The sequence below is a fragment of the Filicampus tigris genome, chromosome 3, assembly GCF_054856515.1.
Source record: "Filicampus tigris isolate MCC_2025a chromosome 3, RoL_Ftig_1.0, whole genome shotgun sequence".
NCBI classification, from domain to species: Eukaryota; Metazoa; Chordata; class Actinopteri; order Syngnathiformes; family Syngnathidae; genus Filicampus; species Filicampus tigris.
Window position 1 is genome coordinate 16,239,195 of NC_141219.1, and position 25,663 is coordinate 16,264,857.

A 25,663-nucleotide genomic window follows, 5' to 3' on the forward strand; every position below is an offset into this window, starting at 1 on the left:
CTTCAGTCGACAGAAGTGACAAAATGGCCGCACCCAGAGATGACTAAAAACGGGTGGATGAAAAAATGTTTGGGTTGACTTCCTCTCCAAATGTTCTTTTATTTATCATACAGTATAAATATGTTATCTAATATTTACCAGTAATTTCCATTCAGTTAATTGGGGAACGATGTTTTGAGTTACAAACTTGGTCACAGAAAAAATGACACTCATATCTCAAGGTACCACTGTATGTATTTTACATTATTTTTACATGATAACTAACAGCCAATATTTGTAATGGTTTAATGGTTTTTGTTTAGTGGCATTGTAGCTGTCAGATAGAAAAGTACGTTTTTATCCTAAATTACAAAATGTTCTGATGAAAAGAAGCAAAAATAATATAGGGTTTTCAAACCTTTTAATTCTCTCAAAGGAATATCTTGTTAAAGTTTGATTAGTTTAGAATTGCACGGTGGGCTGAATTCAATGCGCTTGAGGCCCTGATATGGTAATGTTCACCGCATTTATTTACATCATGACAGGCATTTATTGTTGTTTGTGTGCACTCTTGGGACAGGTGGGTCCCGTTGCCAGCTTATCACAATTCCTACCAACACGTTCCGGGTGTTGCCTTGCAAGCTGCGCTCCAACCTGGCCCAGAGAAAGTGGCGCTACAGTGACAGCGCCAGCCAGTCCCTGTACGCCACGCCCGAGGGCAGCCTGGTGGTGGTGGCGCGGGCCGACAAGACGGAGACCTACGAGTGCTGGTCGGAGGAGGAGAGCTTCCGCCAGCTGCTGGCCAACTACTGCGTCAGGGCGGAACCCCGGCAGGAGAGCACCACGACGGCGGTGGGCCACTCGCGCACGCCGCGCGTGAAGCTCGAGGAGGTCATGATCCTTCCCGGCGAGTCCCGCTCGGAGCAGATCCACACCAAGACCTACTGGAACGAGCTCATCGTGGTGTGCGCCCTGCTCGCCTTCTCCCTCGTTGTCTTCTCCTTGTTCGTCATCTACCGCAATCGCGACCACATGAAGTCCATGCTCAAGCAGGGCGAGTGCGCCAGCATGCAGCAGAAGAAGCCCAGGATAGCCGGCAAGCCCGCAGAGAGCCTGCCGCTCAACGGCAACACCATCCCCGTGTCCACGTCGGACCACAAGGGCTACCAGACGCTCAACGACAACTACATCTGCAGCACGCCCACCAGGGAGTCCTCGCCGGAGAGCAAGAGCTTCTCTGATGCTTCCGACGGGCGACCTCTCAACGTCAAGGAGAGCCACGTGGAGTACTCGCCCACTTGCCCTCGGCCCAGAGTGCGGTTAGGCTCGGAGATTAAAGACTCCATCGTGTGAGACGAGACCCCGTCAGCTTTTTAGTTTGCTTCTTTTCTTTGCTTTCAAAGCCACGTGCGGGACGGGAAAAGCAGCTCCAGCGGGGTTGAGGACGTGGCAGCTGCTCTCCAATAGTTTTAGTCAATTTCCTCACGGCCACTAATTGCATACAAAATGCGTGCAGAGAGTGGCAATGCAAGACAGAAGAAACTCTTACTATTTATGTCTTCAAGTCAATTGTCCTTGGACGTCTACTGCCCCCGGCCGTACAAAAGCCACCAAGTTCAGGTTCAAGGAGGACAACATAAATAAAAAAAAACCCAACAACAATGCGTTCTCACTAAGACTGTGTGGATGATGATGAACAGATGAAGGACGATGAGAGTGTACGACATCATAACAGATCACATGCGCAGCGAAAGAGGCAACAAACAAGATGACTTGCACCTCCTGAATGTATGGCCGGAAAAGAAAAGGTCTGGTTATTCACGCATTGGACTGTCGGATGCCGAGCGCCAAGGCCGAATCGTGCAGGTACTACGATGATAATGAAATACGGGAGCATTAAGTGGGGTACATGCATACTGATAACATTTTTCCTGCCTTGAGCAAAGCCAGGAAAGGCCTGATTTTTGGATGTCACTAAAAGATGAGCCTGAGCGATAAGCCTGTGCTGTCTTTTGGGAAAACAACAACCATAAATGTTAAGCCTGTTCAATATTTACAACTTTACGCAATTTGTTTATTTTGTGGTCAACACTGAGATGGGCCGATCCACGGGCATCCTTGATTGTGTTGCGAAACAGAACGATAGCCAATGAGAAAGCTTGCTGAAGCTGGCGCTGGTGCCTGACACAAATAGAGGAATCTGGAAAGGAGGCAATTCGAAGAGTTTGCAAATGCAATATATAGTTACCAGACCCTTGAGCTGTGTTCGGAATCGTTCACTAATTCCCTACTCCCAAATCACACTATCAAGATTTTTATTTTATGGACTACAGTGAACCCGGCGTATTTGCAGTCAGGCCTTCACTAATCTGCCGATTTGTGGATTTTTTTTCTTAACCAATCCTCCGTCATTTACTGAATAGCTAACCGTATTGCTTTGGCCCCATCTGGTGGCATCTTGGTGTCAAGGAAGGGTGATGAAGTGAGTTGAGGAGTTTCATTTTGCCATAAGAAGTGCTTCGTTGCCATGTTTAGGCTTCTACAGGCAATTAAACACCCTTTTGGTGTGAATAGTCACGATTTTCGGGAGAACTTTGTTCCCATTCCCCGAGAACAACGGGGGCACACTGTACCTGGAGGAAACTGATACAAGCTCAGGGAGAGCATGAAAACTCGACACATAAAGGCCAGATCTGAAAAACAATTTTGGAACACTACTGGGCGTGCCGTAAATTACATCGTTGCTAACTAGAACATATCAGATGAACAGCCGGTCAGCTGGTGGACCTTCAGTAATACATTTTGAACTAATTTATTAATTATAAATATATTACATTGTTTTCCGCTGAGTATACTTTACAAAATGAATGCAAACAAAGCACTGTATGACCATCCATCATTTTGTATTGTATGCTTTTATTTTTTATTGATCAGCGCTATATCTCATGGGATATATTGCTTTTCTAGTGACCATTGGTCGCTCAGTATTTTTCAACATGTATTGTGCGATACATTGAGGGCATTTAGGGGATTACCCTCAATATACATTCAAACAGCACTACAAAATGGTCAAGTCACTCTGTAGTGGATAGCCTGGGAGCGATTCCGAACACAGCCTCAACCAGCCTTGTATTTCTTTCTCAAATTGTTATGCTGGTTTGGTGCCTGGTGGCACCACGCTGCCTCTCACGGGTCAGTCGTGGCACTGCAACAGACATTGTTTAGGGCGGAGTGTGCTGTGATGGTCTTCTTGAGTACACCACACTAGAACAACACACTTTTGGATTTTCTTGTCATGTGTAAACGTTGGGGCTTGTATTCTCCGCTTTATTGAACAGAAAGCCAAGGATTAAAAAAAAAAAAAATCTTCAGGGTCGCACTGAACCATCCCATGCGCTGTGCCAAAAAAAAAAAAGTAAACAATTACAAAATGCAATAGTGCCATTGTGTTGTGATGACCACTCGCACCTTCTTCATTTTAGGATCGCAAAGAGCACACAGAGGCTTTTGCTAAAGGCACTAAACGTATCATCCTGTGTTCAGTGGCGTTTTGATATGAATTAAAAAAAAAGTTGGTTGCAGACCAATTAGGTAGACATAAATCAGCAAATCTACACCAATTTCTCTTATTGTCTGCTTCTCTTACTACAACAATGTATTCAACTACGCAGACCACAAAAATGTCAAAACTAAAATAGAATCCTTGTTAGCTAGCAGGTACAGAAACGTTAAACAACAGAATATTTTTTTCCTGGTCACGTCACATGTTTTTCATGGTCACAGGACTCATGGGCAAAAACAAGCCGAATGAAAATCCTGAATTCCGGTTCATGACGCCTCTTCGTGTCCATGACTCTACATTAGGTCACCATTGAGTGTGACTGCCATATTGGGCGTGTATATCTTTTTATTTATTTATTTTTTTTGATGTCATATTTCATTTTTTTTTTTTTTTTTTTAAATGCTATAAAGCGACAGTACACATAGTAACTAATTACTTGGTGCAGCGGCCATCTGAGGAAAACAGGGAGACGGACGGGGAGTTATGGCAGAAAACAGGAAGTCGGTCAGACACATCAACGAAATGTTTCCAAAAACGTAAGTTTAGTCACAATTTAGTCAGTACTCTGTATAAAATATAAACTTGCCCTTCTGCTGGATTTAGTTTGGCGTTGCCACAAGTCATAGAAAAACATATGTTCAAATTTAAGGATTTTTTTTTTCTCATTAGCTTTACGCCTGAAAAGATTTTTATTTATGTTTCGGATGTTGACCTACAGCAAATCAAGGACAGAGGAAGTTGCCAGAAAACAGTCAGACAAGAAAATGTCTTTAAGAAAATCATTAAGATTATGAAGCAGGTTTTTAGATACAGTTGTCACTACTCAGTATTAAATATAAACTATGCCATCTGCTGAAGTTGTGCAGTGCCACAGTGCAATGAAAAGTATGTGTCTCCAAATAAACCATTTGTTGTTTGTTGCAATCCAGATTTTTTTCCCCATTTTCATGTTTTTGATCATTTAAATTCACTTGGAAGGACTCAGCTGTAACACATATAGAGAACATGAAATCAGTCAGACGCGCACAACATAATGACTCTAAAACATTGCAATTACGATTATTTGAGACACATTTATTGATACACAGTTTAATCACTACTATCAAGATTAAAATGTCACCTGCTGGAATTAGTTGCGCAGTGAAACACTGAAAAAACTTTTTTTTGTAGTGATAGGTGTTTTACTATTGTTCAGATGGGAAACATTAAGGATCAAGCATTGTTATTTTTTGATGGGAGACCATCTGAATGTTCGGAACTCCTACTTCATGCCAGCGTCATGTTGAGCGGAATAACGCTGGGGTTTGCGCAGATGTAGCTCAACTTCCCCATAGCTGATGTCATGTGCTTTTTCAGAAAGCAAAGTTGAAAAATTGACAAATTTCCTTCTCAATACATAGGTGAATTATTTTGAAGAACATAATAGTTTGAAGGGTCAATGTAATGATTATCTCAACATGAGCCCCCCAGGTTTCTGCATGCACATACCCACCATCATTCGAGTCCATGTGAAAGCACAAATAATCAAGGGTGCTTGCACAGCATGTCAATTTCCACATTAAAATGCAACTACTGAGAAAAACGCAAGAATACAGGGACCATTGTGAACATTCTGTGCACACTATCGAGACTTAAGACTTTTCCCAAAGATGTAGGAATCTCATAGATAACAGTATTACTAATGCCGTACAATAGAGCACCATGTCTTGGAATATATACAGCACCACTTCACTGAATTATAAACTTGCCGTACCTATTTTAGCAGAAAACCTTTTAAACACAGATTGACCGACAACTGGCTCTGTTCTGCCACATCCAGTTGACAAAGTAATTGCACAGCGTAGAGCGCAAAAAGTGGTCTGTTTATTTTTTGCTTTAATTATATCGACTGTTTGTGCTTAATATTGTGTGTGTGAGAGTTTTTAAGGGACCTTGTGTAAGATGTGTTGTAGAGATAGAACTGAACTGTTTGCAACCCAAAATATTTTGCTGCCACAATGTGTTACTGCTAATGAGCACACTTGTGTTTGTGGATCAAGCATATTAAAGCAGGAATGGTATCTAGTTAAAGAGTAACACTACAGTTTAAAACGTGCCAAAAAATGTGTGTATTGGAACTTGCTGATTAATTGTCATGCATATTTATTAATGACAAGCTTTTTGTTCCAGAGCAATTGATTAAGATTTGATTACTGGTACTTCTGGAGCAAGCCCAGCACAAACACATTTCATTTGTATGCTAACTGCGAAGCTTTATCAAATATGCAAATTTACACTTAGATATTAACTTACTTATTTGTGAAACATCTGCAATCCCGATACTGGAGCCATACGGTAATACTTGCTGCTAGCTATCTTATCTAGCAGAAATGGTGACGCCACTCTTTGTAAACTTAACTTCCAGCTTCATATGTGGGAATTTGGCCTCAAGTTAGATTTGGTTACTTTGAGAGCAAGTCAAGATAGCTCAGTTTGTGCCAAGATAACTTTTAAGTACAATAGTTTAACTCTACAAATGTATACGTTAATAGTGTATAATGATACGAATACTTAGTAGTTTGTAGGTTTAGCATAGCAATAGTAGAAAAGGTGACACTACAGTTTTTAAACTAGTTTTTTAACATTTGTTTAAATTGGCCCTTAACATGCTTCTATTTATTTCTATATAAGTATTTCAAAATCGAAAAAGTAACTTCTAAAATTGTCAAGTCTAGAATCTGAATTGGTCTGTATGCTAATAGTTAGCTAAGCAATGCTAGAAATGGTGCCAACCATAAATTAAACTTGACACTACAGATGAAAACATAATGTACTAAAGATGAGTATGTGTGCACTGGGCTTAAACATGCTGCTAGGAAGAGCTGGTTACTCCAAAATTGAAGCAACTTAGATTTGAGCTAACTTAACTATTTGGCTGCCATATAAATGAATAATCTGCTACCACTAGCCAATAGTTAGCTTAATTTAGCAATGCTGCTAACACTGCCTTTCATACCCGAGTAGGTGACACTGCAGTTTAAAACTTGTTGATATATGTAAAGTTCGGTATATTTAAACTGGGTCTGAACTCGCTCCTAGTTAAATATTGTTACTTCTGGAGCGAGCTAAATGAGCACTATTTGTGCCAAGCTAATGACTAAGCGTGTTTTACTATGCAAATTTACAGGGTTATTTCTTTGGGATATGTGTGTGTAGGTAAAACCTGAGAAACCTTAACACATTAATGGACAAATAATTAAAGTCCCTGTGAAGTGAAAATGAAAATGAGAAAGAGTGTTAACAAGCCTGCCATTTGAATGAAATACATAAAAGCACGGCTTCAAAATCGTGAAAAATAAACACCTCAGACGTTGTGGGCATGTCTATTTAATGGGCTGAAAAAAAGCCCCGCTAAACTCCAGCTGTCGATCAAAGTGTTCAGACACTATGTGCTCAAATGTCTGTAGAGTGAGCCACAGGCAAGAATAACGAGTGTGAATGTGTTTAATACACAATTGACTTTCGCACGGAGCGAGGCAGTGCCAAATTGGACGGCCACGCCACCGATCCATGAGTCAGCTAGTGGGCTCGCAATGGCAGAAAAGCCGTCTAATTCGCCACCGGCTCGGTCCGTACACCACAGAACCAGAAACACTAGCCTGAATAACACAAAATACATAAGACTCAGTGGAAGATGCATGTTTCCGAGTTGTAGGCTGAGTAGCCGTTAGCTTGCTAGCCGGCTCACGGCCTAGTAGCGGGACTGTCCCAATTTGCCACGCCTTGCTCTGTGCGTCGCCGGTGTGTCCACACAACAGAGACACTGTTGCCTAAATAAGACAAAACACACTTCAGGGAAGTAGATAACTGAATACTGTAGTGGTACAAATGGGATTTGTAACAAAAATAATTAACTTGCAATTGCACCAACTAGCCACTGTTAGAATGAAGGCGCTCAGTACTTAGTGGGAGAAACAGCCGATCATGCCATAAAGGCCAAGCGCTTCACTGGACTTCGTTTTAGCCACGCCCCAAAAATACGGACAACTGAAATGATGAAAAAGATTTTAATGCTATAACACAACAATTCAATACTACAATGTTCTCAGTCTGCACATGTTTTCAGCGATTCTCTTAAAACATATGTTTTAAGAATTTAGAAACTTGCTGAATTCACTTTTCAGTGCGCATTTTTCCTTTAAAAAATTGTTCGGATTTACAATTCCTTTCCCCATAGCACCTAATAAAAAAAAAAAAATTGATTACGGACCCTGGAAACTTTACTAATGATCAAAAGAAGAACATCCTGCTTTTATATGCTTGATAGCCTCACAAAAGTATAAAATGCCTTTGGTGTTCTGCCTTTTTTTGTTGTTGTTGCAACATGCCATGTCGTACTGCCCAGCATTTACAATTCACGGCGACACGGGTCATGCTACCATTGTTAACGTTAGCCACTAACCATAACACTAGGGGCTGCTCAATTTTATTTATTTTTTATTTTTTTGCACACACATGCCTTTCTGAAGACACAACCTAACATGTACAGTTACCATTTGGCCTTAATTGTCATGCATATTTATTAATGACAAGCTTTTTGTTCCAGAGCAATTAAAATTTGCTTCATTTTGAGTGGCTCCTCAGTGACGCAACGAATACTGTACTGGACATGAATGTAATGGCCACCTCATTGCTTTTTTTAATTTTTAGAATTGTTCTGTATTTTGTTTTTTTTTCGAACAGTCCCATTATAAAGACCAGCACAATACAACTAACAATCAACATTCCATATTGGCCTCATCCAACTAAACGTCATCCCCTTAGTTGACTGAAAAACAAAGTAGACAAATGTGGTCTTGCCTGCATGATTCCCTTCTCTTTTGTTTTTATTATTATTATTATTATTGTTATTATAATTATTTGTTGTGTAAATACTTGTGAACTGTATTTTTTGTATTATGGAGATGAATTGTGACTGTTGTTTTTGTTATAATGTACATAAAAAGCACTTTATTTTAAAGTTTTTAAGATTACTGAATAAAATCCATGTTTTTGACACCTGTGTGAGTAGTTTGTTTTATTTGTTGGATATATCGTGTATTTAAAAAAATAAAAAAAAAAACTTTTTTCTGGATACACGCCTTTATTCTGGAAAGTATTACAATTATTTTTCAGTATAATTATATTTTAATCATTTATATGAGGACAAATGCTCATGCTATTAATTTGTTTTAATCTGAAAATATCCTTTCATGCATTTCTGACTGTTTATCAGTATCACAATAGGGAACCTACTGTAGTGAATAATTAAGATATTATTTTCACATTTTATTGTGAAGAACCACTCATTAATCACTCACTATTAAGCGTTGTTTGTATTTTCACAAAATATTGAGGTTTAAATCGCTCATTCTACATACTACAGTATTTTCCTTTTTAACATATTCTATCTAGCATTAGCAGGGAAGCCCATGCAGACTTCCCTCTCCCCAGCCACTTCTTCCAACTTTTCCAGAATGATCCCAAGGCATTCCCTGGCCAGCTGGGAGACGTAGTCTCCCAAGCTTGTCCTGAGTCATCCCCGGGGCCTCCTGCCTGTGGGACATGCCCAGAATACCTCACCAGAGGCATCCTAATTAGATGCCTGAGCCAACTCATCTGGCTCCTCTCAACGCGGAGGAGCAGCGGCTCGACTCTTGAGCCCCTCCCGGATGACCGAGCTTCTCGCCTTATCTCTAAAGACCTAGATATACCAATCCGATGTTGGCCAACTGTGACCGACGCTTACCCCCTGTGGCGTCAGGCCGACTGTCGGCACGTTGCGCTGGAAAAATGCACGGCAATAACAGACAGCGACGGTGACCGTTAAAGGGAAAAATCAACCCAAGTATATGTTTTTCAAGAATATGTTCTATGCAGGGCCACTAGTTGAAACAAGGCATTATGATTAATATGAAATATGACTTAAGCAGCAAAATCCACCCGTTTTTAGCAATCTCGGGGCGCGGCCATTTTGTCACTTCTCTCAAATGAAAATGACATCACAGTCGCTCAGGTAAAGACCAATCACGGCTCACCTGTTTTCTGAAGCTGAGCCATGATTGGTCATTTTGTGAGCCGTCCGTCTATCATTTCAAACGCGCTTCCGTTTTCGCTTCCGTCGACCAGCTTGTTTATTTTATTCATCCTATTTATTTCTATGTAATAGCCTACTATATTGTGTAGAAATATGTGGGGGAGTTTTGTATTTACTTTTCAGATATTTGACCAGAATGGAAAGGCACACAGCCCATCATACAAGTCAGTCATGCGTGATCTTGAAGACGTTGGCATCATGAAACAAGCATTAAGCAGAAGAGGAAAAGCGCTTGTTTTATTTTTTCTTCCCCAAACGTATGCTGCTCTGACTGAATGCATGCTAATGCATTAAAGTGGAGAACCATCATTATCAATGGGAATACAATTTCCCAATGTTCACATTACCATCGATTAATTGAATATGTACAGGTTTGCAGGTCTAGTGGCTACATATACCAAACATTGAGACTCATTGGTTCATATAAGGAAACAATTTGCCCAATGTGAAATAATGGAAATCGTCTGTTTCAGGGTTGACCTTTTGCCATCAAGGAACCACGAACAGTAAGTGTAAAGAGAAAGTGAACAGTTTGCAGTGTTTAGAAATAACACTTCTTCCCTGACGTTAGACTACACATTCAAATTTCGCAAGTAGCTTGAACATCGTATACTGCACCTTTAACTAAGGAAAGCAGTGAATGCAAATCAACCAATTTCTGGCCTTTGAACGAGTACAAAGTTTGATTCCCCCCCCCCCGCCTCCATTCCCTACTGTTGGCAGGCACCCATTTCAGGGTGAATCCTGCCATTTGCTCTAAGTGAGCCGGGAAAGGCTCCAGCTCACCTGAGACCCGAATAAGGATAAGGGCTATAGTTGAGTCCATTATCTTATAATGTAAACTTGATGTCGTGCGTTGCTTTTAAGGAAAAAAGGAGGACATCCAGTCAATTGTGCCTGGCTTTAGACACGAATTGTAGTAAGACCTAAGAATAGCACCTTACATTGAGTCAGATTTTAAAAATGCTGATTTGTGCATTTGGTTCTCATCAGCTCTTCATCTGCCTCACGTGGAAATGGCAGCAAAATGGTGACTGACTGGTCGTCATCTGAGAATCACGACTCCAGTAAGTTGGCAAGTGGTTTATTGATTTTGTACTTAGTCGAAGACTCTATTTCAGAGGTGTAACATACTAAACACAAGCACACACATGCACGCGCGCGTACTGCTACTGTCACCATGGATTTTTGCCGCTTTTTTCAATTTTAATATTGTGATTTCTATATTGAACATTAACAGTATCACCAAAAAAGTGCTCCAATACTTTATATTCTGTTTTACAGCCTTTAAGTCTTTTTGAATATGCAAAAGGCTCGTTGCGGCACAAAAAAACAATAGGTTAACAAATATATATTTATAATATATACAATTATAACAAATATTTGCCATGCATAGAATTAAAATCCACTAATTCCATTTTACAATAAAAATAAGTTTTACTCAAACATTAAAAGCTCAACTTGGGGGCTGAGCAAAGTAATTAACGAGTTTTCCTTTTTTTGTTGTTGTTTTGTCTCTGTGTATTGGTCCGATAGGCCTACAGTACACAAGCAAGGTGCTATTGCTTGGTAGAACTGATTTTAATTGTTTTCATATTGTTCTGTACAGCCAGGTACTTTCCTATATCGAACCAAGTTGCAGTTCTACAGTTTAAACTTTCCTCCCTGCCACCACGGGTACCATTCTCATTTGTGTTTACTACCACCTGGTGGTGTGTCACCAGTTTTCAGTCATGTTTAAAAGAAAAAGCTGATGTAAGCTTTTCAGTGTTTTCCCAACAAAACTAGTCTCATCAACTCACCTCTAATGGAATAGATCATAATAAGACAAGTGAGTGTGAACTACAAAGATAATCTTTATTTGTAACCATTAGGAGACATGTTTTGTACAAGAAGAAAACACACAACAGCTACGACAACGCTTTGTGTGGATAATTGTTCATCTTTCTCCTGCTGCTAAAAGCACCAACGCTCCCCTGCATGCACATGGCGTCAGTATGGGATACTGGCGAACAATTTCACCCCAGAAAAAAAATATTCCATTGCCATTTGCCATAAGGAGAGAATGTAGGCTCAACTCAATGTTGAGTCTCGGATATTTAAAAATATGACATTACTGGCTTTTATATTTATCAGGAAGGAAGCCGAACACGGGATGAAGTCAGCTCTTCACTTGGACTTTGGGTTGTCTTTCTCTCCGCCGTCTGCTTTTTTCTGCTTTTGCTGCATTATTTCAGCATCCCTTGAAGGGAAAAGACAACAGGTGTCATTAGGATTAAACTGATCTCACATTGAATCACAATGAGGTGTCTCTTGATGCATACTGTCTAGTACCTCTGCTTGCGAGCAGCGGCCGAGAGCCCGTCATCACCTCTCTTCCCTTTGCCGCTCTCGTTTGCCTTCTTGGCAGCCTTTTGGCGTGCAAGCTCACGCTGATTTCCCCCTGACAAAAACACGTTAGTTGGAAATGTCATATACAGTGAATTCATTTTCCTAAATTAATGGCTTAAACCGTCAGTGTACTACAAACTATGATCTCAAAATGCTGTAATATTTCAAACTCATACACGACAAACAAATATTGACAATTGGAACAAATTCTAGCATTTTCCAACCACACATCCATTATCTGAACCGCTTATCCGCCATCGCGATTAAAGTGAGCAAAGACTAGATCGCCAGATGTCTCGGAAATATTCTCCCGAGTGATTTTTCTGTGGAGTGGCGTGTGCTAAGAATGATTGCTCTTCACCTGCTCAGAAAACGACACTTAGAAATGTGAAATCTTCTCAGTAGGGGTATAACAATACGTTTTTTGAACAATAGAAACTTACCGATAAAAGGCCTGACGATTCGACACAAAGCGATATAGCACTTTATTTGAATGACACAATTCAATATGATAAAGGGGATTTGGATACAATATTACGATACGAGGATCGTTACCAGGCGTCTTCAAAGCTTGCTGATGAGCTGATCATTTGAATCAGGTGTGTTGGAGAAGGGAGATATCTAAAACAGGATTGATAGGGGCTCTCTAGGATCAGTGTTCTGAAATTCCTTCCTACCCGTCGACATGTCCGTCCAATGCCCAGCGCATACATGCGCACAACACCGATAAAGTGTTTTCGTGGGAAACTTTTTTCCCTATCTGTTGTACATTTGGTCACTTTTTTTGTTTTTATTGAGTTTTATTTGACTTTTTCATTGCCACAAAATACTTTTGCCGTGTGTTTTCGGTCAAAGCTTTTTAAGAATGGTGTGTTTTCTTGTTGTAGCTTTTGAGCATATAGTGTTGATCTGTTGACAACATTCATCACCCAGTGTATGTATACCACACTGGTCAGGACATCTTACTTGCTTGCGCCTATGTCTAAGTATTTTCTTAAGGGATTTTTTTTTAAGTTCTACCTACCAGTCTGCATCTAAACAAAAGGTGAAAGCGCACGGTAGTATTTTGGCTGTCAAATTAGCCTCGGTAAGACGTTTCACAAAGGGTAGGACATTTTGGCAGAAGAGGCTGTCAAAATTGTCAAAACAAGTTGGCAGAACACCAGACTTGGGCACACCTGGTCTAGGTAATATGACATTGTGATTTGTGCGGCGTGTTGGTTATCTCAAGTAAACGACACTATTAACACAAACATATACTTGATGATCTTTTCCCTTATCGAATCGGATGAGATGTTAAAAATCTGTATGAATGTACCCCGCTTAAAACCCGACTATTCTGGGAGTATAAAGAAGCCTTTACGCAGTCGTCTATCACTAACCTACACTAACGCCTAGCTTCACAACGTAACGTCACAATTACAGTACATATGTTACAAACATTTACAGATCATAAATATATAAAAAAAATCCCTTTCTGTTGCGCGCACTGTTCGTAAACCTCCATTTGTGTTACGTCGTAAAATCGAGGAATGGTGCAGGGTGAAAAAGCAGACGACGTGGCACGGGGGCACTGTGGAGCAGCATAACAGCTCAAACCACAACAACACAGGAGCAAGTCAAGCGACAATACAATTAATAACTAGTAAGACACACCCGACACAACCTGTACTTCATTTACCTTAAATAGATTTTTAAATGTTCTTCTGGGTGATCAATTTGACACCATGCATCATAGAGCGACACTTGAAGAGCATTTGTACTGGTCAATTCCAATAGGCCAAAAACTATCTACAGCAGACGCGAGTAAAACAGATTAACGCAAATAATAACCCATAACGCTGCTGTCGTATCGTCTCAAATCTATCTAAAAATATATTGTTAAAAAGTTATTAATTTGGAAACGTCCAAGCCCCGCGAGAAGACGTGACGTCTGTTCCAGCAAGTAGACGGCGCCAGAGCTCTGCTGCGCGATTGACATAAACAACGGGAACACGCTGCATGCAGTTGCTGTGAAGAATATAATGCCTTACGGTAAATTTATATATGTCGATACCCACTGGTCATTTTAATAACTGATGCCTCCGTCGACCCAAATCCACAGAAAGCTCAGCCAAAGGGCCAAAGTGTCCCTCTGCGTTGCGCCAGTCGCTCTCTTCGCCTGCTTGTGCTGCGCCTCAACTGCGCCTGCGCACAAGACAGGCCTCGGCAACGAGAACATTCCCGGATCACAGTGCGCATGCGCAGTGAGGCCGGAAGTTTCTATTATTTTAGAGACTATTATTTTAGCAAAACAATTGGCAAATGCATAACCACAAGAGTCACGAAAATGTGGAAAAAAATGCAAATTCATAACTATGTCTAGGAGCCATTGTGTGAAATTCATTTGCATGTATCGCTTCTGGATTTATATAATTCAATCAGAAGTCAGATGGTGGTAGCCCATTTTCATACAGTTAAACTACAAATCCAGCATTTAGAAAATCTAATATTTAGTTTCTTGGTTTCCAATAATCATACCCCTGCATGGGTGAGAAGAAGGTAAAAAGAATATTTTCTAAGACATAATACCTCAACTAAATAATTAAAGATGAAACTAGATTGTTTATTATGTTGGGGTGTGTGTGTGTGGGTGCGTGTAGAAGTGTATTTGTGTGTGACATATGCATATGTGTAGAAATATTTGCCAGTTTACTTGTATTATTACAGAACAGTTAAACAAGAGCTTACAGGTTATTTGACTATACTGTACTTACAAAGTAGCAAATGCATTGACAGTATCTGGCCAACAGGGGGAAGCCTTTACCAACACAATGGAAATTTTAAAAAAAACATCACTGGCCTTTTCTTGTTACTATTAGATCATCCATCCATCCATCCATCCATGATCTATACCGACATAAGAATGTGTGAGCTCTAGGGCCTATGTAATATGCATGTCGCAAAGCACATGCAATAATTGTCTTTTCTAAATGTATTCTTTTATCTGAATTTGACCAGTCAGATGCAAAGTTAAATGCGCATCGCCACACAATAGTTGGACATTATTAAGAGAAATTACAATTAATTTGCGAAGAACACACTGAGCTTGCTTATTTTGCCGCATTAAAAAGATATACTTCTTTCATTAGATAATAAAAATGTCATTTCTTTAGGTACATGTTAAATGTCACAATAATATCAATGTCACTATAGTCAACATCGATTTCGCATATCGCATGTTTTTACAATATCGTACAACCAGAGTGATCCCGGGTTTTGAAACAGTCAGACAGTCAATGTTTCCTTCTGATTGGATTTCATGACTGGGTTTTTTTGTTTTGTCTTTTAATCATTGTCGAGATTGTCATTTTAATGTTGTTATCGTCAGAGCTGGGCATTTTATTAAAAATTGAGTGTCCGTTATTCGTCATCCGTCTGCAGCGTCGTCTGTCATTTGCCTTTTCTCCGGGGGGGGGGAAATAGTACCCATCTCTAAGCCGGTCCGCCTCTAATGTTTAACGGCCGTCTGTCGGAGAGTCCAACTAAACTTTCATTTGCACACAGAACTTAGCTCATAAGAACTTAATTGTCTCTGTATTCAAAGCTACTTAATTACATCTTTTCTAATTAATTAGTTGTTGCTCTCTGAGCCTGACAAACTAGTGATTCTCTCTTTGGTGCATACCGCCACGTTTTTGGTTGCCATGTTACAGTACATATACACTCAATGCAGTCTGGGTCGCGTTTCCGTCTCTTGTCAGCAAAACGGGCGTCCGTCAGTGATGGACTGTGAGGTCTGTTCAAATTTGACCGGATTAGTGATGATACCACAGACGGATGAAAATTCACTTCTGTCTGTGCTTAGTCTGACTTTTTTTTTTTAAGTTTCCCGTCTATCATCTAATGTCAGCAAAACGGACGTCCATCAGTCACGGACAGACGGACCCGGTCCATCAATCAGACGGAATGCCCAACTCTGGAAATTAATCTGTACACAATTTACCTTTGTGGCCGACCGCTTCGTTCTGCATGGAAGCATTACAGCTATCTGTTTTTTTTTTTTTTTACAAAACAGGCTTATTCAATTTTGTCAATAGAAACTATTTTCATTTGTTATTGTCTGAAAAATATTTAGATTTTTGTCTCCCGCAGAATGAATTTCTCAGACAAGTTAAAAAGGAAGTAAACGCAAACATTGTTTTCTCAGGAATATGTTCTATGCAAGCCCACTTGTTGAAACAGGGCATTTTGATGAATATTGCGTTTGTGGAATAAATGTTAATCCACTCGTTTTTAGCCATCTCTGGGGGCGGCCATTTAGTCTTCTGTCGACTGAAAATGACATCACAACTGCTCACAACGACCAATCACAGCTCAGAGTCAGAAAACAAGCCGTTTTTTATTTTTTTATTTAACAAATATAGATATCAAAGTACACCGGCTTCAGACATGGCTAAAAACGAGTGCATTTTGCTGCTTAACTTATATCCCACAAAAATATGTTTGGGTTGACTTCCCCTTTTTAAGCGTTCAAGAAACCTAATCAAATGTTTTAAAGTCATTTTTAACACTGTCAATTTGTTAACATTGCATAATAATAACAGACGACTTGGGGGGAGGCCAATAGTAGTGATGGCAAGTTAAAAATATAAAGTTGACCATATTTGCACATACAAGGTTTCCACCCGACACCAATGATGTGTTTTATATACAGTGCATGTAATGGAGTGTCCAATCGGTGTGTTATTTCAGCATCAGCTGTTTACCTGGAGTTAACAACCCATCACCATAAAAACATTGCTTTATGTTTTTCAAGACTGTTTGTTGTTCCATATTTGCATGGTGTTGTTAAAGAATACATATACAGTATGTATCATCCAGAACCAGCTCACCTATTCATGAAGAAACTGTAAATAAACCTACGCTGAGCAAGTACACGTCAAATTTGTTTGTTAAGTGGAAGGGAACATATCTTCATCTTCTGATTGGCTCTTGGCTCTTCAAGCCAACATTCCACAGTAACTTCTCCACTGGCCTAGTGTGGTCTGTCACTCACCTGGAGGAGTCCTTGAACACTGAGTTGGGCTGCCCACTCCAAGTTCAAACTGCCTCAGGCATCATAGATCTGATCACGTTCTCCGCGTTGCACTGAGATTAGAATTTAAACATGTTTGTGCCAGTCTCGACTTTAATCACTCTGCTTGGCTTCTGGTCGCTGCCTCCTTCTTCTGGACAGGTAAGTGCACTGTGTTAGAGGATTTAGAAAGTTTAACCTTAGACTGTAATTTATATTCAAAGAGTTGTGCTGGGAAATCTTGTGCCTGGCGTCACAAACTAAAGCAAACTTTGAATTAGACTCACTTTGCATGTCAACACCAGATTATAAATACGCTGAATATATCAGTGTCTAAGAAATGTTGATTGTCATAACCTCTTAGTTAAAACAAAACTTGCAGAAATGTCAATGTTTGTAATTGCTTTAGTTTTACTAAATTGCCAACTTGTTTAATTCTGTCAACAGTTTGTGTTGATAAGGATATACAGTGTGAGTGTACAGTTTCCTTGTGCAGTATACTATTAATACATATGGGGAAGAGACAAAAATGAGGGGATGGGGGACCTGTACAACAACTTTGCACTGCATACTTGCGTGCCTCCTACGCGCTGTGCTAACGTCAACCATACATGTGAAATGTGGTAGAAAGAGGCCTTTGACAAATACACTATAAACACCAGCCAAGCCCCTAATGGCTGAAGCCTCTCCAAACCTTGCTGCTGTCCACATCAGAAATGTTTCCAACAAATATTGACTCTTCTTATGTAACTGTTGCTGGAAAACACATTTTTGGTTGCCTGAAAACAAGCATGAGGTGATGGGGCAAGGGGGAAATTACGCTGTTGAAAGAGGAGGGCAAAAGGTGAGAACCTATTAGTGCATTTCAATACTGTAAAGTATCTTAATAGTATCTTGATAAAGATGTTAATTCTCAGGTTTGATTAAGCAAGTGGTGAGTGAGTGGCAAACCATACGTAATTTTTTTATAGCATCATTTTCATAGCTTTTACTGAGTCCATTCATTTTCCCTGATATGATACTGTACAGTTTCATAAGTTTATCCTCGTCAACCGACCAAACCGCATCTGAGAACTAAACTGGGAACATTTGGTTTCTGACTTACAGTACATGATTGTGTGAGTAGATGTTCCATCATGCAAATACTTAGATTGGACAAGCACACTTTGATCCAAGTATGTTTTCTTCAATATCAAACAGAACAAGTCTGTACCGCGCTGACATTCAACAAACTCACATTTGCAACAGAGATGATTTGAAAGTTTCAGTCCCAACATTGACACTGCATTTTTGGTCAGACCCTGTGACTTGAGAGTCACAGGGTCTGACCAAAAATATATATTATATGTATATATATATAATATATATTGCACTGATGTGGATCAGACCTTGAGCTTTTGTGGGGGGTTTGTGAAGTGAGTAATAACCAACTGATGGTGTCACTTTTGGATTGCAGGACTGTTCAAGCAGACTGGAAATACAAGGATCCCTGAAACAGATCCAGAAACTTCTCTCAGCTCATGAAGCCTCTTACTTGCAGAGCCTGCGCAACCTGAGGAAGAAAATAAACCTCCTGCAGAGTAGCACAGGGAAGCACTCTACGAGAATCATAAACAGTAAGTTCTAAAGTTGGAAACAATGAATTAAAATAAATACCACTGTATTAATGTGATAGAACAAGCTAAATATTCATGTTCGATTTGATTATTTCTACAAGGTACTTGCCCAAAACTGGATGTACCAAACAATGGGAGGAAACTGGGCAAATCACACAGCATGGGCCATGAAGTTCATTTTTTGTGTGACCCTGGCTACGAACTTGTGGGAACAGAGAGCAGAATTTGTCAGGAAAATCTGAGCTGGAGCGGCCAGCAGCCGATATGCAGAGGTGAAAGTGACCAACGTTCCCAACACTCTGTGACACTCACGACCGTATTTGCCTTTCCTTTTTCTGGTCATTTATCAAAGAAGCTTATACGCACTGAAAAAAATATATATGTCTTTTGGATTTACTTAATTCGAACATGTACATCGGTTGCACATGATTAAAATGTGGTAAGCCGATGTATTTTTCCCATGTTTTTTCCCCATGCTTTTAATGCAAAATTGCAATATATTGTTACTTTTAGGAAGACACAACCCAACATTTAATTAAGATGACTTTATTTTGTCAGCTAGTTGTTCTCCAGTCACTGTCACAGTTAGTATACCATACTTTTATTAAATCAATCTTCAAATATTGTCTTCACACATTTTTTCCTCACACAAACCTCTTTTGTTTTGGTTGTTTTCACTCAGAAGTCAACGAGTGCGCGTCCATCCCATGCCTGAATGGTGGAACGTGTTTGGATGAAGTTAACCAGTTTTCTTGCATCTGTCCTAAAGGCTGGGCTGGTGAGACCTGCCAAAGCCCTGTGCCAACATGTATGTATAATTTACTGTGGAAGTTCACTGCATTGGTGGGATGGATATGGAATGCATGTATATGTTTCTTACATTATTCAGCGAAATGAGGGATTTTTTTTTTTTAAACATACGACGCATGCGAATTCAACACTACTGCACACTACAACTACAATATTCAAACAAACCATTGTTAATTAAATACTAATACTTCCCAATACTTATTTTGTATTGCATGTTGTATTGCATTGTGCATACAATATTGTTGATACAGCTCTTGCTTTTGGATATCATTGGATTGTCGAGGTGTACCTAATGAAGTGTCTGGAGAAAGTCTACCACAGATTTATGTAAATCCAAATCCAAAGACAACACTTTTTTTAAGACAGGCATTCCCTGGTCTACATATGAAGATTACTCTGCTCAGTGGTTTGGTTTGCCAATTCAAACGAATGCTATAACCCACAAAGTAGGATTTATTGAATTTAAGACTGAAGTCCTGGACAGTTTCTGGGTGAGTGGCTGTCTGCTCCCCGATGCACATCTGTGGAATACAAAGAGACCTTATGTCTGAAGCCCTGTTTGTTTAGCTTTTTTTCCCCTTTCGTTTCTCCATCAATTTTAAGATGTAATCATTCAGTGGGTAGTGTGCACTCTGGGCTTCGTGCATGGGCTTTTATGCTCCCTGTGGCTAGTAGGTTTTCTCACTGGTGCAAAGCAGAAACAATGCCACCTTAAATAATTGTAACCGAGAAATTGTTTTTTTTGCCTGTGTGAAAGCTTCCCTACATTTTGATTCTCTGCAATGCAGGTGTCAAACTCCGGTCCTCGAGTGCCACTGTCCTGCCTGTTTTCCCTTACCTCCCCGCTGCAACACCCCTGATTCAAATGATCAGCTCGTCAGCAAGCAACTACTATCAGGCTTCTAGCCCGATAGCGATCCTGATCATTTAAATCAGGTGTTTTATGAATTCCTTCATTTTTATTCATCCCTTTTATTTGATCTCACTGGATTTTGCTAGAATCCCAAATTACTTCGCCATTGAGTTGATCCAGCTTGGCCAAACATAACTACAACTACTACCAATGACCGTTTCTGACTTCCCCGCAGACTTTGCCACCATTACAAACACCTCCGCCGCCACATCCCCAGCCTCTGCCGCTGCTACAATGGCAGCTGACACAGCTGGGTCCTTTGTGCGTCCATCACGCTGCAGCACCGTGCAGGGGACCACCCACTGCACTTGTGAGCCAGGGTACACCATCTCCGGCAGAGACAGCACCACTTGCACTGGTATGACTAATATGTGATGGCGAAACTACAACCCCATGCGACGTGGTTTCACATTGAGTGTATGCGTTGTGCGTTACAGATGTAGATGAATGTGAGCTGTTTCATAATGGACAGGCTGGGAGACTCTGTTTACACACATGTGTCAACACCGCTGGAGGTTATCGCTGCACCTGTCCTGCTGGATATAATGTGACCCGTGATGGACGCAGCTGTAAAGGTGCATCTTTATTGTGAAGTCTTGTCAAAATTGTATAAGCATCACACATGGCAAAGGCATTTGGGCCAGATGTGGCATGAAGCTGGCACGGGCGGAATTCAGTCGGCGCTGGCATACGGCATGTGAACCGAACATGGTCCGGGACTAGTAAAGGAGGCATTTTCAAGGACATATTTCGCATGCAAAGGGCAAAGGTATGAAGGTTAGAAGCCAAAACAGCACATCAGTCGGTACTTGACAAGAGTTAGGGACGATTACAGGGATGGACGAAAATCCACTTCCGTCCTTGCTTAGTCCGTCTTTTAAAAAAAAACAAACAAAAAAAACATCTCATCCTCCATCCCCAAAATGGGCGTCCGTCCATGAGGTACGGATGGACCATGCCGTCCCTCGGACGCAATGTCCATCTCTGTGTATTGTAATAGCTGAATGTGCTCATTGGGTAGCACCACTGACTTGGGGAGAGATGTAATCTCAGTCAGGTTGAACTTTTAAAGAGTTAAACTAACATTTACTGAGAGGGGGAAAAATGTGTCTGAGAAGAGTTACTTGCCTACTCCTGTAGTGTTAATTTAGCTCTGCTAAATGAGTTAAAAATGTAATCCCTCCCAGTGTTAAATATTTTAACTATTTTAAAAGTGTTGATTTAACTCTGGAGAGTGTGGAGCTACTGTACAGTATATACATTCTGAAAAAGTGTTGAAATCAACTCTGTTGGGGTCAATTCAACACTGGACTTTTATCTGTATACAGCACTGGTGTTAAACTCAAGGCCCGGGGGCCAGATTTGGTCCGCCACCTCATTTTATGTGTCCCATGAAGGCAAATCATGTGCGTTGGCTTCATGTTCCTTGCTAAAATACCAAAATTGCAAATTGTCTTCACTTTTAACTCATTCTATCCCAGTGACGTATTTATATGTCATTTCACAAAGGGTATGAAAAAGTCTGGTACTGAATGAATTAATAACATGAAAATGCCATTTTTTTTTGTTACTAATCAGCCTTTTGAAATAACTAAAAATAGTTGATCAAACATTTTTCTTCACTGACTTCTGATTTCAAAACTAGTGATCCATCATTTTCTTGTGTACTGTATATGTGATGATATGAGACCCACCCCCCAAAAAATGGATTCACTGTCATAATAGCCCTCCGAGGAAATCCATAGCTACGACGTGGCCCGTGACAGAAATTAGTTTGACATCCCTGGTATACAGTAAGTCCCCATTCTCCTCCGGGTGATCAGTCTCTGTGAGGGGAGGTTTATTGGATGTGATCCAATAGAACTTTGTAAACATGTCAAAACAACTCGAAATGTCTGTCGTACAGGGTAGAAAAGTGGGAAAATGGAAGAAAGATGGAGGTAAAGATAAAGTAATGAAAGGAAACATCTGTTGTACTGTGTGATTCATTTAGCACAGTGTACGCATGGTGCCATCTGACCTTTTGCCACCCAAAGGTGTGTGTGACGTCATGGTCAAATGGTCTATGGTGTAACAGCTTCCTCTCCTCCGCAAAAACTAACTCCAAGTCATGTACTCAGGTCATGTAGAAGTTACCATAATAAATTCCGCATAGCTCACTCCTTCAGTTTGTTTACACATCTGAATTGATTTCTCATGCAAGAAGTATGATGAATGATACCTTTGTGCCTGCCATGCTGTCTCTGCATTCTTGCAGACATTGACGAGTGTGCCACCAGACAAAGCAACTGCACCAGAGAGCAGACGTGCATCAACACATATGGAGGTTTCCAGTGTGTTCGTGTGGACTGTCCAAAGAATCCTCATGCCACTTATGTCAAAACATCACCGATGTAAGCCTGACGTTTGCACTCACTACCCAAAACATTAAATACATATTTACAATTCTTGGAGATACAATACAAAAATGGAATTATTTATTTTTATTAAGATAAAATGACCATTTTTAATTGACACTAAATGTTACGCCCATCAGACCACTGCAAACTAGAACCCCAAAAATAAATGTAATTTTACCTTTCTGACCAAAATGTTCGACAACTCCTGTATTGTATCGAAACAATTTCAACATTGTTATTCCGCTTACTCTTGTTATCCTTTCTTTCAAGGCGCTGTGAGCGTAACCCCTGTCCTGTGGACAACAAGCTGTGTTCTCAGGCTCCAAATTCGTTCTCCTACCATTACCTGGCAGTCGTATCCAACCTGTCCGCTCCCCGCGTCATGTTCCGGGTTTCAGCGTTGCGCCCGATAGGTGACACGCTTCGCTTCTCTCTGCTGGGTGGAAGGCAAGTTCGGCGCCACTTCACAGTCCAGCGTTCGGATCGCCTGACAGGTCAGCTGATGCTGAGCAGCCCTGTGCAGGGCCCTGCCACTCTGGAGGCCGAGGTGGAAATGAGTGAGCTGGAGAGACGAGTCCAGCTCGGCAGGTACATAACAAAAGTCACCATGTTTGTTTCGCCATTTGAGTTCTAAAACAAAAAATGGGCGAGGGTCCAAAGTTACAGCCTGAATGGTTATTAACACAAACAGAAACCAGCAAACTGCCTTTCATGTAGTTAACAATACAGTTGTTCATGTAACGGATGGATTTGTTACAAAGTAGAAGACATCTGTACGTTGCTACAGAAATGCTAATGTATTACAGTTTTTTTTTGTGGATTCAGCAAAACATATTAATTGTGTAGTCGATGTAAATTAAATATTGACGAAATACAGACAGAATGCCCAGATCTGGCTCTTCCATTAGATGGCAAAGGGTTCCATAAACCAGTGTATCAATCGGTAGCCAGTCATACAACAGAAGAATAGCTTTGTGTTAAATTAAACTGGCCCAGATTTCACACTCAGTGCAGTAAGTCAATTTGTGAGTACATTACATGAGACAAGATCATTATTATTTCAGAATATATACTTTTTGTGACATTTTTGTCAGGTGGTGCGCCGTGAGATTTTTCTAATGTAAAATTGGTGCCTTGTCTCAATAAAGGTTGGGAAAACCTATTATAGACATTATTGTCAAAAGCGTTAGCTGATTGAAGCACTCGACCTTCACATCCTGAAGTATGTTACAATAGATGCGATGTCACAAATCCTTTACATTTTGATGTATGTTTGAAGATGTGAACATTTATGTCCCCCCAGTAAAAAAAAATCTGTAAAATAAATTACAACGTGTGTAAAAAAAAATCGTGGTCATTTTTTAATGTGTAAAAACATCATTATGGGGTGCAGGTCTTTGAATTAGACCTTCATGAAGTGAGAGGCGCATGTGAGTTGTTGTAACACTTTCTGTGTCGAAAGAGCCCACAGAGCAGGGCTGTTCTGCAAACAGATCGTCAAATACAGGCTGCTCAAAGAGCTACTATGCTCTTACAGTGCATGAATAACCCGAGTGCTTAAATTCACCTTAATAAGCACGTTTGTGCAAAATGTTCACACAGTGCATGTGCCTGTGTCCGATACATTTACTGTATACTCATAAATGGTTTGTAAATTTATGCATTATTCCAATCAAGAACTGCCAAGCACAAATATGTACCTGTGGATTGTGAATGAATATTGCTACCAAACAGGATGTGTTCAGGTACAGATGATGTTCAGCACCGTGGCTGAGACTTGAGTCATGACAACACAGTTGGGCCCAGAGACTGAGGCGTCATTTCCCTCATTGCAGTTGCATGCTGAGCGCAGATAGAAACTATGCACAAGGAGGTAGACAGAGAGCGGTGGCTGAATGGAGAAACCCAAATAGAAGAACACTGGACAGTCGTCATCACCTGATGCTGACTGAATTAAAGTGCTGTTGTTATTTACATTACACAATAGTTCTCTCAATGTTCTTCCACTTTCTCTCTCTTAAATGAGTATCTTGGTGTCTGTCTTTCAGGGATTAGCAAACACTTTAATTTTAAACTTGTTCCTGATTAATGCCAAATTAATTGATAAGAGTCTCCCTGTAAGAGGTTGTGGGCTCAGGCCTGCTGTTTTCATTCCTGTCTTAATACACAACTTCTCTGAAAGAGCGCAAGCCATTTTCAACGCTTTCTATTAGTCAATAACAGAGCTGGGCATAACTTCTGGGCGGTATCTCAGGCGCGATCCACCGGCCCTATTCTGGGTGTCCCCCGCCGTACCCTAAACGGCTGGGATAGGCTCCAGCACCCACGCGACCCTCATGAGGATAAGCGGATCCGATCAGGGATGGATGGATGGATTAAAACACGGAACTACATTGCCCCCTTCTGTTCACATATAGTAATTGCACACACCCTTGCTTCCAAAGTAATTTCTACCTCATTTTAATTGACAAAGAAATTTAAAATAATAGTTACTTTAGCAACTAGATTTAGTCGTAGGAAAATGGTAACTCTTGACATCTTTCTGTGTGTGCGTGCGTGTGTTTGTGTGTTTTAACAAAGACTCGATGACGAAACTATTTAATCATTTATAATTGTGAGTGGTGCATCTGCTACTAAATAGTTCATTGCATTTCATGCAAGTTGTGAAATAATGAATACATTCATTTTATAATTTTGAAATATGAATTTAACACAATTTTCCTGTTGGCCACATCTTTCAGGCTGTGCTTTGACAATTTATTGAAAGATTTCTTTAACGTATACATTATTTACCAAAACATGTCACGTTCTCTCAAACGTAA

General features: G+C 40.3%; 3 protein-coding genes across 8 annotated transcripts in view; 2 read left to right on the top strand and 1 right to left on the bottom strand.

Moving 5' to 3' along the window:
* Window positions 1-8,576, top strand: part of LOC147150065 (semaphorin-4B-like) — a 70,402-nt gene extending 61,826 nt beyond the window's left edge. For all 6 annotated transcript variants that reach the window (XM_086024964.1, XM_086024965.1, XM_086024966.1 and 3 more), the window contains one exon: window positions 560-8,576. In XM_086024964.1, coding sequence (XP_085881090.1) covers window positions 560-1,332 — 773 coding nt within the window. In that variant the 3' untranslated portion in view covers window positions 1,333-8,576. The remainder of the gene's footprint in view (window positions 1-559) is intronic.
* A 2,918-nt stretch (window positions 8,577-11,494) lies between these two features.
* Window positions 11,495-14,271, bottom strand: LOC147150067 (small EDRK-rich factor 2-like). Its single transcript, XM_086026944.1, has 3 exons — window positions 14,108-14,271; window positions 11,991-12,099; window positions 11,495-11,898 (listed from the first exon to the last, which is right to left on the bottom strand). Exons 1-3 carry the CDS (start codon window positions 14,112-14,114, stop codon window positions 11,826-11,828), a joined length of 189 nt encoding a protein of 62 aa, XP_085883070.1. The 5' UTR covers window positions 14,115-14,271; the 3' UTR covers window positions 11,495-11,825.
* Window positions 14,272-17,105: 2,834 nt separating this feature from the next.
* On the top strand, window positions 17,106-24,176 carry LOC147150068 (fibulin-7). Its single transcript, XM_086026340.1, has 8 exons — window positions 17,106-17,265; window positions 18,560-18,719; window positions 18,821-18,991; window positions 19,402-19,527; window positions 20,618-20,800; window positions 20,880-21,017; window positions 22,700-22,835; window positions 23,112-24,176. The coding sequence occupies exons 1-8, from the start codon at window positions 17,197-17,199 to the stop codon at window positions 23,473-23,475; spliced, it is 1,347 nt and encodes a 448-aa protein (XP_085882466.1). The 5' UTR covers window positions 17,106-17,196; the 3' UTR covers window positions 23,476-24,176.
* The last annotated feature ends 1,487 nt before the right edge of the window (window positions 24,177-25,663 follow it).

Bases quoted from the DNA above. Each gene is read 5' to 3' on its own strand.
- LOC147150068 (XM_086026340.1), top strand. From the start codon at position 17,197: ATGTTTGTGCCAGTCTCGACTTTAATCACTCTGCTTGGCTTCTGGTCG. The intron at 17,266-18,559 runs GTAAGTGCACTG...TTTGGATTGCAG, and splicing joins TGCCTCCTTCTTCTGGACAG to GACTGTTCAAGCAGACTGGA. The intron at 20,801-20,879 runs GTATGACTAATA...TGTGCGTTACAG, and splicing joins AGACAGCACCACTTGCACTG to ATGTAGATGAATGTGAGCTG.
- LOC147150067 (XM_086026944.1), bottom strand. The intron at 11,899-11,990 runs GTACTAGACAGT...TTTCCCTTCAAG, and splicing joins GCCGCTGCTCGCAAGCAGAG to GGATGCTGAAATAATGCAGC.